The 16,216-nt window shown below is 38.7% G+C and overlaps 2 protein-coding genes across 2 annotated transcripts; both read left to right on the forward strand.

Moving 5' to 3' along the window:
* The first annotated feature begins 20 nt into the window (after nucleotides 1-20).
* On the forward strand, nucleotides 21-10,968 carry IKBIP (IKBKB interacting protein). The gene is made up of 4 exons (XM_067312102.1): nucleotides 21-249; nucleotides 4,987-5,191; nucleotides 6,902-7,019; nucleotides 8,495-10,968. Exons 2-4 carry the CDS (start codon nucleotides 4,995-4,997, stop codon nucleotides 9,338-9,340), a joined length of 1,161 nt encoding a protein of 386 aa, XP_067168203.1. The 5' UTR covers nucleotides 21-249; nucleotides 4,987-4,994; the 3' UTR covers nucleotides 9,341-10,968.
* A 1,621-nt stretch (nucleotides 10,969-12,589) lies between these two features.
* On the forward strand, nucleotides 12,590-14,214 carry LOC136992124 (inhibitor of nuclear factor kappa-B kinase-interacting protein-like). The gene is made up of 2 exons (XM_067297010.1): nucleotides 12,590-12,670; nucleotides 13,459-14,214. The coding sequence occupies exons 1-2, from the start codon at nucleotides 12,590-12,592 to the stop codon at nucleotides 14,212-14,214; spliced, it is 837 nt and encodes a 278-aa protein (XP_067153111.1).
* Nucleotides 14,215-16,216: the final 2,002 nt, after the last annotated feature.

The raw sequence follows: 16,216 nt of genomic DNA on the forward strand, positions 1-16,216 counted from the left end.
AGGGGGAAGAAGCGCCGCGCCGCGCCGGCTCCGGGGTAGGGCCCGCCCTCCCTCTCTCGCTCCCGCCGCCGCCGCCGCCCGACAAAGCTGGCACAGAGCCGCGGCAGCTCGCGGCTCGCTCAGCGCCTACTGGCCGCTCGCTTGACGGAGCGGGCGCGCGCGTGACGTGGCGGACTGAGGGAGCGGCAACGGCTGCCAACGGCTGCAACGGGCCAAGCGTGAGGCGGGCGGCGCCGGCCCGTGCGAGAGGTAGGGGGCCGGGAGGAGGCTCTGAGGTGCGCGGCGCGTGAACGAAGCTGCCGGGCTGCCGCCTCGTCCCGCCCCGCTCGGCAGCGGGGGCTGCAGGGGGTGTTGCGGGTGCCAAGGGCTTAATGCTGCCCCAGCTGAGGGGTGTCGCGGCCGCCGCCTGCGGTTAGCAGCGGCGGGAGGAGGCACCGGGCTGCGGAGGGACGGGGAAAGGCTGCCCCGAGTCCTGCGGGTCGGTGGCTGCTGGAGCGCTAGGGGCCGTGGGAGGAAGGGGGGAGGCGGAGCTGGGGGCGCTGCTGGGAGCGGGGAGTTTCCCAGAAGCGACGAGGGCAGGGGGGATGCAGCCTGGGCAAGATGGAGGGGAGGGGGCGAGCAAGGCTGCGGGAGATCCAGGAGGGGATGGATCCGTGCCGAGCTGCTCCTAGCTCTGTGCCGCGCGGCGGTGTGCACTGAAGTGGCCTTTTGAAAGCCGAGTTGTTACTTCTGTATTAAACTATTTGCCTAATTACCATTCAGATCACTTCTTGATTTTAATATCCTAACACGTGCTCTCGAGGCCGAAGGTATTTTAAAAGTTACGGAATATCTCTTTTTGCCATTCTTTGGTGAACAAGAGGGGTTGTTTGGGTGGGGTTTTTTTGTGTACTTTTTTTTCTTAATCCTTCAAACAAAGATGACTCCTCCTGGTAGTGTACTCACAAACAGCTCTAAGCTTCATGCTCTTGTGACAAGCTTGGATTTTATACAGTGCCTTTTGCTCATGCTTGCAACTGCATAAGTATCTCCAATAGTTAAATATTTATATTTTGACATGTAGCTAAGCTGCATTACTGCAAAGTGATCCAGAAAGAAGCATGACACTTTTGTCTCAAATTGTTCTAAACCAAAATCCACAAAGTATCTAGTTTATTTTTTGCTATATGCTGGAAAATTTTACACTTAAAAATTCCACGCTGTACTTCCATCTCGTTGTTTTGAAAATACGCTTTTATTGTCTTGGGAAGTGGATATTCTTAACTTATTGCCTGAATGTATTGGGACCTTACTTTTAGCAGAGAGGAAGCAATAGCTTTTCTTTTATTTAGTTACATTACAGAATCACAGAATGGTTGAGGTTGGAAGGGACCTCTGGAGATCATCTAGTCCAACCCCCCTGCTCAAGCAAGGTCACCTAGAACACATTGCACAGGATGTCATCCAGGCGGGTTTTGAATATCTCCAGAGAAGGAGACTCCACAACCTCTCTGGGCAACCTCTTCCAGTGCTCTGTCACCCTCACAGTAGAAAAGTTTTTTCTCATATTCAGATGGAACTGTCTGTGTTTCAGTTTGTGCCCGTTGCCTCGCGTCCTGTCGCTGGGCACCACTGAGAAGAGTCTGGCTCCATCCTCTCGACACCCTCCCCTAAGATACTTGTACACATTGATAAGATCTCCTCTCAGCCTTCTCTTCTCTAGGCTAAACAGGCCCAGCTCTCTCAGCCTTTCCTCATAAGAGAGATGCTCCAGTCCCCTAATCATCTTGGTAGCCCTTCGCTGGACTTGCTCCAGTAGCGCCACATCCCTCTTGTACTGGGGAGCCCAGAACTGGACGCAGTACTCCAGATGTGGCCTCAGCAGGGCTGAGTAGAGGGGGAGAATCACCTCCCTCGACCTGCTGGCAACACTCTTCCTGATGCACCCCAGGATACCACTGGCCTTCTTGGCCACATTGCTGGCTCATGGTCAACTTGCTGTCCACCAGCGCTCCCAGGTCCTTCTCGGCAGAGCTGCTTTCCAGCAGGTCAACCCCCAACCTGGACTGGTGCATGGGGTTATTCCTCCCCAGGTGCAGGACCCTGCACCTGCCTTTGTTGAACTTCATGAGGTTCCTCTCTGCCCACCTCTCCAGCCTGTCCAGGTCTCCCTGAATGGCAGCACAGCCCTCTGGTGGATCCGCCACTCCTCCCAGTTTTGTATCGTCAGCAAACTTGCTGAGGGTGCACTCTGTCCCTTCCTCCAGGTCGTTGATGAAGAAGTTGAACAAGACTGGACCCAGTCCTGACCCCTGGGGGACACTGCTAGCTACAGGCCTCCAACTAGACTCTGTGCCGCTGATCACAACCCTCTGAGCTCTGCCATTCAGCCAGTTCTCAATCCACCTCACTGTCCACTCATCTAAACCACACTTCCTGAGCTTGCCAGTGAGGGTGTTATGGGAGACAGTGTCGAAAGCCTTGCTGAAGTCTAGGTAGACAACATCCACTGCTCTCCCCTCATCTACCCAGCCAGTCATTCCAGCATAGAAGGCTGTTTGATTAAGCATGATATCCCTTGGTGAAGCCATGCTGACTACTCCTGATCACCTTCTTTTCCTCCACATGCATGGAGATGGCCTCCAGGATGAGCTGCTCCACCACTTTTCCAAGGATGCAGGTGAGGCTGACTGGCCTGTAGTTTCCTGGGTCCTCCTTCTTGCTCTTTTTGAAAACTGGAGTGATGCTGGCTTTCTTCCAGCCCTCAGGCACCTCTCCTGTTCTCCAGGACCTTGCAAAGATGATGGAGAGTGGCTTAGCAATAACGTCCACCAGCTCCCTCAGCACTCGTGGGTGCATCCCATCAGGCCCCATGGATTTGTGGGTGTCAAGTTTGCCTAAATGATCTCTAACCCGATCCTCCTCCACCAAGGGAAAGTCTTCCTTTCTCCAGACTTTCTCTCTTGCCTCCAGGGTCTGGGATTCCTGAGGGCTGGCCTGATCAGTAAAGACTGAAGCAAAGGCAGCATTCAGTAACTCTGCCTTCTCTGCATCCTTCGTCACCAGGGCACCCACCCCAATCAGCAGTGGGCCCACATTTCCCCTAGTCTTCCTTTTGCTACTGATGTATTTGAAGAAGCCCTTCATGTTGTCCTTGACATCTCTCGCCAGATTTAATTCCAAACGGGCCTTAGCCTTCCTCGTCGCATCCCTGCATACTCTGACAACGTTCCTATATTCCTCCCAAGTGGCCTGTCCCCCTTTCCACTTTCTGTATACTTCCTTCTTCTGATTGAGTTTTGCCAGGAGCTCCTTGCTCATCCATGCAGGTCTCCTGCCTCCTTTGCTTGACTTCCTACTCCTAGCGATGCACCGCTCTTGAGCTTGGAGGAAGTGATGTTTGAATATTAACCAGCTCTCTTGAACACCCCTTCCTTCTAGGGCCCTCACCCATGGGATTCCTCCAAGTAGGTCCCTGAAGAGGCCAAAGTTTGCTCTCCTAAACTACAGGGTTGCGATCCTACTTCTTGCCTTGCCTCCTCCTCGCAGGATCCTGAACTCCACCATCTCATGGTCACTGCAGCCAAGGCTGCCCCCGACCTTCACATCTTCCACCAGTTCTTCTTTGTTTGTTAGTACAAGGTCCAGCAGCACACCTCTCCTTGTTGGCTCCTCCACCACCTGTGTCAAGAAGTTCTCATCAGTGCTCTGCAGGAACCTCCGGGACTGTTTGAGCCTGGCTGCATTGGCTACTGCATTGGCTACTTCCAGCTGTCTGTAGAAGGCCTCATCGACTTCCTCTTCCTGATCAGGTGGCCTGCAGTAAACACCCATAACAGTGTCACCCATGCTAGCCTGCCCTTTAATCCTTACCCATAAGCTCTCGACTCGCTCTTCATCCACCCCTAGGCACAGCTCAATACATTCCAGTTGCTCTCTCACATAAAGAGCAACTCCACCACCTTGCTTGCCTGGCCTGTCTTTCCTAAAAAGCACGTAGCCATCCATGACAGCACTCCAGTCATGCGAGCTGTCCCACCATGTCTCTGTAATGGCAATGAGATCATGGCCCTGAGACCGCACACAGATCTCTAGTTCTTCCTGTTTGTTCCCCAAGCTGTGTGCATTGGTGTACAGGCATTTCAGAGAGGTAATCGAGCACGCAGGTTTCCCAGGAGGGATACAAGAGCATCCTCCATAGCCACATCCCATGCGCACTTCCCTGGCTGCATTCACCTGCTGGAGGCGTCCCAACTTGAGCTGTCTTTTGCCAACTACCCTGTCACTATAACTCTCCCTTTCCCCCATCTTTCCTAGTTTAAAGCCCTCCTTACCAGGCTGGCCAACCTGTTGGCAAAGACACGCGTGCCCCACTTAGTGAGGTGGATCCCATCTCTCCCCACATTATTTCACTCTTCTTTGTATTTTTATATTATTGGTTTTATATGAAATCATTAAAACAGAATTATTTCTAAATTAAATCTTGATTTGCAGTCCCATATTTAAAAATGATAAAAATATACTTTTCCTCTTTAATGTGAAGTAGGCAATAATTTTTAAAAATCTACAAGTAAAGCAGGATAGTGAAATTGATTATCATCACAGTGTTAGCAGCAGCGACTGTAAAAAAAGAAATATTGCTCATTTCTTTCAATCTTTGTGATTATAAGTGTGTCTCAAAAATGGCTTATTTCACTACAGGTTGCTGTTCTGGAAAGGTGAAATTAGCTTAAGTGAAGAATTAGACAGTTCACTCTATTCAGAAAATGTGAAAGCAGTAGCCCTATAGTATAAAAATGAAAGTTTTCACAAAAAGTGTTATGAAAGTATTGTGACACTTCAAAGAATCACACAGCTGGAAAACATAGTAAACATCAAAAGAAACATTTGGGGGTGTTTGTGTAACTAAAGGGGGGAAGTTTATATCTGTGAACACTTGCAAGTAATTAGCTGTGGAGGGTTTGTTTGTTTTTTGGCTAGCTCTCTCTTTTACTTCTGCTTCTTAAGGGCACAAAATGTCTGAGGTTAAGCAGAGGAAGAAGAGAGGTATTTCTTCTTCCAAGACCAATGAGGAGTCACAAAAGGCCAAAAAGGACAGTAATCATGGGAAGCTGGTAAATCCCAGGACCAGCAATAATCGGAGTTCCCCTTGGATAGACTCACGGACAGCCTTGAGCCTGACTTCCCTTGCCATTTGCCTGGTGCTGACCTGGTAGGTAATCCTCTATAGTGGATTTTATTATGTTCTTGTGTGTTCTCTGCTACGTTCAGTCATGGACAATACGATTAGTAATGTTTGAATATAGCGTTTGGGTTAAAAGTTTATACTTCACAGGAATATGTTAAAGCTAGAAAGGGTCAAGAAAAGAACAGTGATAATCACAAGAAACATGGAAACCCTGTCATGCAGCGAGAGGTTATAGAAGCTTGATCTGTTTTGTCTCGCTGAAAGCTTAACAGACGCCTTGCTCATGAATTGTAAATACCTGCTTGGGAAACTGCATCTAATTGAGAAGAGCAATTTAATCTGACAAAAAGTACAAGGCTCAATGGGCAGGGAACAAATAAATCATCAGTAGACTGAAGTACAGTTTTATGTAAGTACTTTGCTCAGCAATGTGGCAAATTGCTCATCAAGTAGAGTCTTCAAGTAAAGATCAAGTATCCTTGTAAAAGGTGTCCTGAATATCCTAGCATCGTCAGTATTTTAGTTCCATCAGAAGCTATGAGTTTCATGCAGAAATGATATGATGAAATTCTCAGAATTCTAGTGCAAGAAATGAGACCAGTTTATTACACTCTTGACTTCAATCTTCAGGTTTAGGCAAAATTCGTACCTATTTTAGTGTCATCTGGATTTCTTTATGTAAATTTTTGAGAAACAGAATGTCATAGTAGAATAAAATGATTAGTAATGCCTCTGCTTAAACTATTTTACAAATCTATTTAAATTTGTTTTGCATCTATCTATATATAGATAGCATTTTAGCTTTTATTGCAGAGCTTAATCTGCGCAGACTGTATTTAGATCTTTTGAAACTCTTATTTTAATTGATATGCAAATGAACAAACAAAAACAACTATCAAATTTCAAAACCAAAAGTAAAGTATTTTAAATAGACTGTATTGTTCTTGATGCATTTGTTCTCATCTGAGAGGATCTCTGGATAGTCTACATCAACACAGACTATCCCTGGATAGTCTATCTAGTCTACAGTCTACCTTGTTTTGGGATTGATAAAAATCCAGCAAATTAATTTTTTTTGCTCAATTGTCTTATTTCCTTTGTAACTTGACAAAATGCTGACAATTCGGCTACCAAGGTCACAGTAAACAAATATGTCATATATATGAAGTACAGGATTGAGATCTCCACTATCTGCATCTGTTCACAAAACTAGTATCATGATAACAACAGCTATTCAATTTTTCCTACAACACACTGTAGGTTCTTGGATGGTTACAGTTAAACAAAATTAGAGCTAGCCAGATTTTCTAAATCTAAAGTTCCTTTGCATGATTTTGTGATGCCTTGCAAGAGTCCAAATTGGTTTAATTGTATTTTATTTCCAACAGTTAAATAATACTTTTTTCAATAAAACATACCTTACTTATGAGGCAATGCATTATAAGCATTTAGTGGCCTACCAGTGTAAGTATTTTTGTTGTTTTTACTGTTTGATAGGCATGCTATGTAAAATGAGGCACACCTTCTAATGTTTTCTTATTTTTATACCTCTGTTGGAAGCTGATAACTCCAGTAAACTTCATTAAACCCTATTTTTTTCCTCATATATTGATCTAGCAAACTTTGTGAACACAAATCCCGGCATTAACAGATCCTTGTGAAATCAGGTCCTATAACACTTAATATATGCCAATTATATAATATATTTACTATTTATTTATTTGCAATTTGCAGGTTCCTATTTCAGCAGACAAGTCAATTTGCTGATATGGAAAAAAAGTATAGTTTCTTACAGCAAGAAGCTGGAAAATTCCTGGACATGGAAAATAAAGTTAACTTAATTTCTGAAAAGGTAATCATTAACATCTTAATTGGATAATCTCTGAACATTTGCCAATGTGTTATTTCATTGTCATTTAGTCAAATGTAACTGACTTTTTTAGGTAAATATTTATAATGTGTTCTACTTGTCCACGATTAGGCCTTGTATGAGTATTTCATTGAAACATTTGTGAAGACGGCACACAAAATCAGGTCTGACTTTGGATATGTTATGGTTTCATTTATTGATTTGCCACTGAAGCTTGGTCAAGTCACTTTCACTTTCTTTGTCAGTTCTCTACATTTTTAAAATGGAGATAAATGTAATTATCTACTTTTATAAAGTGCTTAGAAGACAAAGAATGTTGTGAAGCACTATGTATTATACTTGCAGTAGGACAACTAATACAGAAAGTTTAGAGGCTGTGCTGCTTGGAGTTAGTTATTTAAACACTTGTTTATTGATTATGTGTTTGTATTAGAATATCAGCCTTACTGAAAAGCATTAATGAGGAAATTGTAGTCCTGGTGAAAATAGTGGCAAAAGTCTTACTGACTTTATCAGAACCAGTGTTTCACCTTACAATTTAAAGCTGAGTATATGTCCTTTATTATTATTATGTTTTTATTCATCATTATTGCTCTCCAGAGGACTGTAAATACTTCATTATTAGCAAGTGTTTAATTAAAAAAGATTCTGACTCCTTAGGAGTCAGATTTGTCTTAATTTTATCAATGCAACTGTGTCACGCAATTGTTTGCGGATGTTAGTATAGTCATCATATCCCAGTATATTTTTGCAGACACTAAACTATTTAAAATAATTTATGCACAAACTTCATTCTGCCAGTACTGTTCTGCATATAATTCAAATATACATTGATTTGAAGAAAATTTACAAGTATTTTTATATAATAGATCAGTTCGAGTAATATGAAAGACATACTGAATCAATAGTTAATTTTTTTCCCTTGCTATGTTATTTTTTTGTGTGTGTGTGTCACACTAGCAAGAAGAAAACTTAGGTTGGCTGCAGAAGTATCCCTGTATCTTACAGATAATGATGGGAGTACAGCATGGCTTACACCACTAATGTTATTTTAGCACTGATCTCATAATGTTGTCATTTATACATGATATAATTTGGATATTTATATACTACACTTAAATTCCATGGAACATTTTGCAGTATGATATGTTTTACCAAAAAAAAATCACTGAGGAAAATAAGGGATTGACAACAAAGAAAATGGCATGTAGTCTGTAGAAAGACAACAACAAACATACTCTTTTCTGTGACTCTTGCAAGCTAGATTACTCAGCAACAATATTTTAAAGACCAGCTGTGGAAACAGATAGTATTATAGGAGACCTGTAACAAGTGAAGTGGCTTCTAAGGGACTGAGTCTTGCAAATCTTCTTTACCTTCTGTTAAATAATGCAAGTGGTCTTCTAGTCTTACGCTCATTAAGTAGACATGGACATTGTTTTGTGTTACAAATGCAGCTTGAGTCTTCTGAAAGTATCCTACATGAAGCTACTTCCTCCATGTCTGTGGTGACTGAGTTTGAGCAGGAAATATCTTCTCTTCGTAACATCATAAATGATATTCAGAACAGTGAACAAACTCCCTCTATAAAGATGCAGAGCATTAATGAGAAGTTCCAAAATATTACAGATTCCTGGAGAAGAAGCTTGGATGAAATGAACACAAACACTAGTGGTTTAAAATCTGAAGCAAAGTTCATACATAAAGAAGTTACCTCCCAAATTAATGAAGTTGATCAAAGAATTAAATCCCTTTCTGAAAGATTAAAAGATTTGGAAGACAGTACAGCCAGAAATATTAGAACTGTAAAAAGGCAAGAAGATGATGAGTTCTCTAGAGTCGAACAGCAGTTGGATTTGCATGCAAAGACAGTTGAAAAACTAGAAGAAGAACAAAATAGTCTGTTAGCCAAAGACACAGACCTGAATCAGAAATTTACAGACTATGAACCCAAAATTGAGGAGTGCAAGATCCATTTGCTGACAATTGAAAATGCTATTCACTCCATTCTTAGATTATCAAGTGAACTGCTAAGTATGGAGAAAAAGATAGAAGACTTGACAACACAGCTGTATACTGTGGAAAATGATATGTTGAAAACTGTTTCTCACACAATGGAGATGCAAAAGGTTCTTGAAGGCATACAGTATGATGACAACATATTGAAACTGCAAAATAAAATAGTGGTTTTAGAAGAAGTAGTACCTGACATAAAATTATCTTCAAATACAAAAGAAATAACTACTGAAGACTATAACTTAGAAAATGATCAGAGTGAGGATAATACGTTAATTTGGACTTAGGGTTTTCATTGATAGAAAAACACTTTCATCAGTATGGACAATGTTTATAACAAGTAATAACCAAGAGGGCTGGCTGTCATACAGTAAGGATAGCTGAATATTGTCATCAATTTCAATGGGCAATGGATCAGATCTAAATGAAAATTTATAATAAAAAGGATAGAGAGCAAGATATACAGAGTTGAAGGAGGCAAGAAGCATTTTTTTAAAATAAGGATTATTTTCAACATATTGAAAGTTCATTTTTATTATAAAGGAATTTGAAGCAAAGTATTTAAATAAAAAATAAAAATTAGAAACATCAGATTGAAAATTATATTTAGTTTTCTCTGCTTGGCTTTTTATATTGTTATATTTTGTTGTTATATTCCATGGACTTGTAGCACAATGAAAAATTAAGTACTTATCTTTAAGCAGATATACATTGTAGATTGCTTTTAATGTATTATATACCATAATATTTGTGTTTGCAGTACATACTTTTGAGTGTCGAATTTTTAGTGGAATCTCCATATTTTATTACGTGGAGGAAAGCACTTAGTAGTACATTTCTAACAGCTTATGCTGAAGCTTAGATACAACAGCATTATACAACAGAAAATACTAGCAAAATACCCCTTACCGATAACCCTTTCTTGTAACTTATATTTATAAACAGGGGGTTACATAGCAAATGGTATTATCTTGCATTTTTTGACCCTATAAAATGGCCTCATTACACCACACTTCCTGCCATTTCCTTCCTAAAATCACTGTCATTTTGTTACTCCACTGAAGTCCTCAGACCACCTATGGACTGAAGTTCTAACTAACAGATACTCCTGTTAGTGCTCTTCCATAATTTCATTTGTGTTTGGTGTTATCAGTCACTTTATTAGATCTTCTGGACCGTTAGAAAAAAGTTTTAACCTTTTCTGTGGGATGTTCTCTGTTCAGCATTATCCAATGTGTGTGGTGTTACTTTGCATTCCAAGTGAAAAAAACTGTTAACAGTGTCCTCTAAAAATATTTCTCAAACTTTGGCCACCTAAGAGCTGCAAAAGCAATTAGTGGAAGCCGTTGAGTCATGTACTTTCAGTTTTTTGTTTTTTTTTTTAAATTAGTTTCTTCACAGATCTACTTACACCAGAAAGAATACTTCATAATGGGCCTTCAATGTATAGCTGTACATTGAAATTTGGGTCTCAAGACTGCCATACATTAGTGTCTACAGATTTACATTTTGATAATTTCCAATTTCTCATTTCTGAATTCAGAAAAATAAATTGCTTAATAGATAGTATGGACTCCTTGTGAATTAGTTAGATCTGAATTAAATTACTCATTTTTTTGTATATTCATTTACCTAGAACACTACTGAAATCTCATTAAAGAGTTAATGGTGCACATTCAAGAGGCTAGTAAACTTGAATTTCTCAATGTTATAAAGTCCTTCAGAGTCTCATATACTTTCAAAATTAATTATGTATAGATTTGTCTGTTTACAGTCATATTCAATAAAAATTATTGTAGTAGATTGCCCTGTCCTAGTGCATAATCTAACAATCTAAATTGTTCTTCCAGAAAAGATTATGGAAGTCATACTTTCATGTTTGGTGTTTCATTAAAAATATTATTCAATACTGAAATGCTTTTTAAATACTTTTGTTAAGTTTGTTCCACTGTGGTTTTATTTCATACATTTTTGGAGAGGGGTGGTTAAATTTACAATGGTATAGCCCACATTTTAATATCTTGCATCAACCCAAACTCTACTGAAAGCCAGAATATATACCAAATTGAACAGGATATCCTTGTCCTCAGAGAGCATTAACTCATAAACCTGTCCAAATTAATTTTGGTATTGTGTTTTAAGGAAACAGTTCTGTGCTGATGAGGAATGGCCAATACTATCAAAAAATCAAAATACTTGTTTCTTTGATTCAGTGATATCTTTCCTACTGGCATCAAGAGAGCCATAGTTTTGCTGTAGGGGGTTTCAGCAAAGATTAGTATAATTCTGTGAAAATAATTACAGCCTCTTACAGTATGTTTCAGCTTGGTGTTTTTTCCTCCAGTTTGTACATTGGCTTATTAGGGATTGAACAGAATAGTATCACTGATGCAGGTTCAGCAAGATCAATCCTCTTCTAAAAACTTGATCAATTGAGTAAAAAAAGACTGAAGAATGTGGATCATAAAACACATTTTCTATTGCGTTGCAGAGGAAGCTGCTCAGCAGCATCACAGATGTGAGTGATTAAAAGCTAAGGGCCATGTCAGTAGCAGTCACAGAAAGCAACCTAGATTAAAAATTGGTTGGCAGACAGCAGCCAAAACTATACAGTGTCTAATGCCGTTCCAGTTAAGAAACAGTAGTAAGTCTTTAAAAAAAGTCTGTCAGTTGTATTGCTCACCTTAATTTTAATTCAGTAAACATCTTTTTGAGCGTTTTTCTCTACATGCCGAGTTGCAAATTTATTAGCTTTTAGCAGTGAAATGGCTGTTTCATAGTACTCAAGGTTAGAAGGGTTTCTTATTGGTCAATAGGGAAATTACTGACAAGGAACCATTTTAATGAAGATAGATACATCTTGAATTGTGAAATACCTATTAATTAAGTACATGTGCTTCAGTTCTTTAGCAAATAAGCATTGTTATTTTTCCGCTTACCGCATCAGTTTGGTGATTACATTTTATTATGTTTAAAGGGGAACATAATTTAAGATAGTGTTAAACTATTGAGGATGGCCTTGATGGTCTTTTAGTGGGACACTGAGATACATGAAAAAAACAGGTGCAGTACTGAATAAAGAATCTGTCCCTAGTGAGTCCAATTAGGATAAAAGGCACAGTAACAAAATTCCTCTAATAGAGTTTCATAAAAAAAAAATAATAAAAAAGATCTAGAACCTTGTGTTTAAATAGACTAATAGTCTGAGTCTTCAAATATCGTATTGTTACCAGAAAAAAAATCATTTGCTAGGGAGAAAAGTACCATGGTAGCTATGCTAATCATATCTGGTTGCAGCCTCCATATATATAAATCTTTAAACTTCTGAAAATCAAACTATTAATATTCTGGAATGTATGTTTGAAGACTGCACCTGCTCCTCTATTCCCCAGGGTCTGTATTTCATCCCATTTCAGATTTATCTTTCTCTAGTCTGTTCTATAATTTGCAATCTTTGCTGCTTTGAAATTAAATTTAAACATGATACCATAAGTATCACAGCCACCTTAGACAGGTAGTCAACAGGTGTTACCATCATGAAGCATCAGCATAATCCCAACCAGATCTCATTTTTTACTAAAGAACTGAGTGATAATCTGGAGGATGATGATGATGAAGTATATCAACATGTCTGTACTGTATTTCCTCTCATGAGATATGAATAAGAGAAAATTTTCTTTTCTTCTTCTCATATTTGAAAACCAAGAACAAATCATTAAAAAACAAAAAAGTGAACTAGTAAATCTGACATTCAACTAAAAATCCAACAGTAGTATGAGTTATCCCTCATTAGCGTAGTTTTTATGGAGGCAGGCTATTTAAGTAATGTTTTTCCCATTCTGCTGAGTTTTGTTGACTGTTTAAACAAAAGGGAAACATGTTCTCTTTAATTTTTAAATTCCAAAGCATAATTCCTCCTTTTTTTCCTTCTGTGAATGTAATGTTCAGAGTATATGTTATGATCACCGAAATAAAACACATCAGTTAATTATGGTCCACAAATTTATGATAAAAGAACTCTAAAGTAGATGTCTTTCTAAAGTGTTTCTAAATACGTTTTTGTGTAGCACACAGGTTATAGGCTTAATATAAAAATTTATGCAAATCAGAAAAAAAATTGCATTTGATGGTTTATGTTCTGACAGGTCAAGCTGGAAAGTCATATGGTATCATCCTGTAATTTTTGTTAAAACAGAAAAAGTAGTAACATTTGAATTTGTTACAAATACTGAAAGAAGAAAATGAAATGTTTGATTGTATTGCAGAAGGTTATTTCCTAAAGACAGGGTTTGCTCTCAATTTAAATTTCAGAATATCAAGATATTTCATTAGATTATAGCTTTAATTTTGATGTGAGTTGAACAATTAGAAATCTTGTCAAATATTTTTATTTGTATCTCTCTAGTGTGAAAAGACTTGGAACTTAATGGAACAGCTGGAAGATCTTCAAATAATTTCTCATGTTAAACAACTACAGGAAGATATATATACCATGAAAACATGGTCTAGCAGCCTAATTAAAAAAAAAGAAGAACTGCAGAAGAATTTAACAACCCTTTTTCATGCAGTTACAAGTATTGAACAGAATACAGCTTCTGTAGCAAAAAATATAACTTTGAAGATTGTGACGGTAAAAACTGACATAAGGCGCATTTCAGGCCTAGTTTCAGATATGACTGCTTTGACAGATTCTTTACAAACACTAGAAGATAAAATAGATAAAGGTGAAAAAAAGACAGTAGAAAACATAGGTGACCTGCTTACCAGTAGCATTGAGCGAAGTACAAAACTACAAAGCTTGGCATCCAATACAGCAAGAAAAATTGAACAAATTAAAACAGCATTATCAGAGTTAAGGAGTGATTTTAACAAACATTCAGATAGACTTTTGAATCTTGAAGGTGACAGAGCAAAGGTTCTGAAAACAGTTACATTTGCAAATGATTTAAAACCCAAGATGTACACTCTAAAGAAGGATTTTGCCAGCTTGGAATCGTTGATAAATGAACTTACACTGAGAATAGGAAGATTAGTTGAGGATGTATTACGACAGGAGAAAGAAATTGCTTTATTGAATGAAAAATTGACCAATTTAACAAGAGTTCAAACTGAGATCAAAGATATGAAAGATGAAATAACCAAGATTTCAGACATGAATTGATCACTGTGAAATGGCACTGCCTAAAGAACAGTAGTGTTTGAGGCGTGTTAACTTCATTATGCATAGTACAAAGAAGGAAGGCAGTATTTAAAGGCTTCATTTAGAAGCACACTGCAACCCAGCTAGAAGCTTGTCCTCTCCCCTTGAAGAGAACAGCAAAACACATACCAATTTTAAGGAACAACAATCAAGCTATACATCAGCAAAGAATGTGTCTCTGTGCATGTGTGTATCTTTCTGAAGGATGACAGGTGCTATATTTAATAAATTCCTTGTTTTGTACAATAAAACAGTGTTAAAGCATAAAATGTTGTTCTTAACTATAGAGTTTGCTTTCACAAATAAAGCAAGACCCAAGACTGACAGATCTTCAGCTTTCATTTGCTGCTCTGAGGGAAGGAATAAGATTGTGGTCTCTGGATAGAGTTTAAACACAAGTTCATAAAACTGCAATAACAGTTTAATATTTGTCTCAGTACATTAACTCTGATTTTTCTAAACTACAATAGTTTCCTCTTTCAAAATCAATCTGTATTTAAAGAGGCAAGTGCAGGGATGATCAGAAATACTGTTGATGCTCTTAAAAAAGTTTGTTCAGCATTTGGATGGAATAATTTGTAAAAGATTTTTGGTGAAGAATTTCTTTGAATTGTAATCACATCACTGTGCAGCATTGTTATGTCTATAAAACATAGAACCGTGTTTATGGGTGAGCATTTTCTGAAAGACCTGCTAACCCTATTGATGGCCTTCTCCCAGTATCACTGTATCTGTTCAGGAACCCTAAATAACAGCCCTAATAACAGCATTATTAATTCATTGTTGGTTAGCCTGTAAAATACTACAGTGAGCAGCAAAATTAGCTGCTGAGAAGTGTAAGTTCAGTATTAGTCATTGGCAGTATTTCTGTGGCAGAGTTTAAGATATCTGAGACATTTGAAAATGTGGGAGGGCATAGACTGAAGTGACATGACACTAAGTTTAGCAGAGGAAAGAGGGGGAAATGCTTTAAATCAGAATAGCAACAACTATAAAAACAATTAGGAGAGCTACAGCAATTGAGAAAATCCTTATAAACAGAATCGTATCAAGAAGTGTTAGCCTACATTAAGGCCTTTCTAACTTCTCAATTGCTTACTTGGTCATACCTGAATATCTTGCAGTTGATGGGCTATTGATTAGATAGAAAATATAATTGTTCTTCTCCCTTACTATTCTCATCCTCATTCAGCATTTCACATCTTTTGGCCATCACGTTGCTGGCCTTCTGTACATTGCTTGCTCTCTTTCCTTCGGTCAACCTTAAGTGTTTTGTTTCATCAAGCTTTTCTCTTTTTGCTATAGGTCCATTCCTATCTCCAATTTTCTTTTACCCCCTTCCAGTCTATCTGACATCCCACAAGGATCAACCCGTCAAAAGACAAGTCATTCCAGAAAGCATTCGCAGATAGTAGCTGCCAGTTAGTCCCTTGCAGTGTCCCTTTGCTTTTTCACACACAATTCTTAAGTCTCTGAAAATAACCTGAGGGCATTTGAAGGAGACAAAAAAGAAAGAAGATCCAGAACAATCAGCCAGTGATATTGCTGCTACGGCATGGATTGTGTGTGATACCTGAAAATATATATACACTTCATAAGAGTTTAGGGGTTACATATTAGATGCATCTCATTTGTATATTAAGATATATTCACTGAATCCACCACCTTTGGTTTTCTCTGTGCAAGCTCACGTTAGTCCTGTGAAGGAGAGTACCTAGCCTAATAGACATGGCTATCAGAAGAGAATTGATATAGTTGCGTGAGAAATCTATCCTAAGTGTTACTCACATTTTCATACTCCTCCAGTTTTATAGTTCATAACATATTTGGGATAATGTGATGTTTTCTCACTAAAATAATTATACAGCTAATGTTAAAATAAAAATGAAGCATTTTCTGTTTAGATTTTCCTAATATAAATATAGATATATTTATATAGATACATACAGATAGATATTAATCT

Source organism: Apteryx mantelli, chromosome 1, assembly GCF_036417845.1.
Source record: "Apteryx mantelli isolate bAptMan1 chromosome 1, bAptMan1.hap1, whole genome shotgun sequence".
Lineage (NCBI taxonomy): Eukaryota > Metazoa > Chordata > Aves > Apterygiformes > Apterygidae > Apteryx > Apteryx mantelli.

What these genes read in the sequence shown, in the direction of transcription:
- LOC136992124 (XM_067297010.1), top strand. Translation starts at nt 12,590, where the DNA reads ATGAAGCATCAGCATAATCCCAACCAGATCTCATTTTTTACTAAAGAA. An exon ending in TGGAGGATGATGATGATGAA is followed by an intron (nt 12,671 to 13,458) that starts GTATATCAACAT and finishes GTATCTCTCTAG; the next exon opens with TGTGAAAAGACTTGGAACTT.
- IKBIP (XM_067312102.1), top strand. Translation starts at nt 4,995, where the DNA reads ATGTCTGAGGTTAAGCAGAGGAAGAAGAGAGGTATTTCTTCTTCCAAG. An exon ending in ATTTGCCTGGTGCTGACCTG is followed by an intron (nt 5,192 to 6,901) that starts GTAGGTAATCCT and finishes TGCAATTTGCAG; the next exon opens with GTTCCTATTTCAGCAGACAA. An exon ending in TTAACTTAATTTCTGAAAAG is followed by an intron (nt 7,020 to 8,494) that starts GTAATCATTAAC and finishes TTACAAATGCAG; the next exon opens with CTTGAGTCTTCTGAAAGTAT.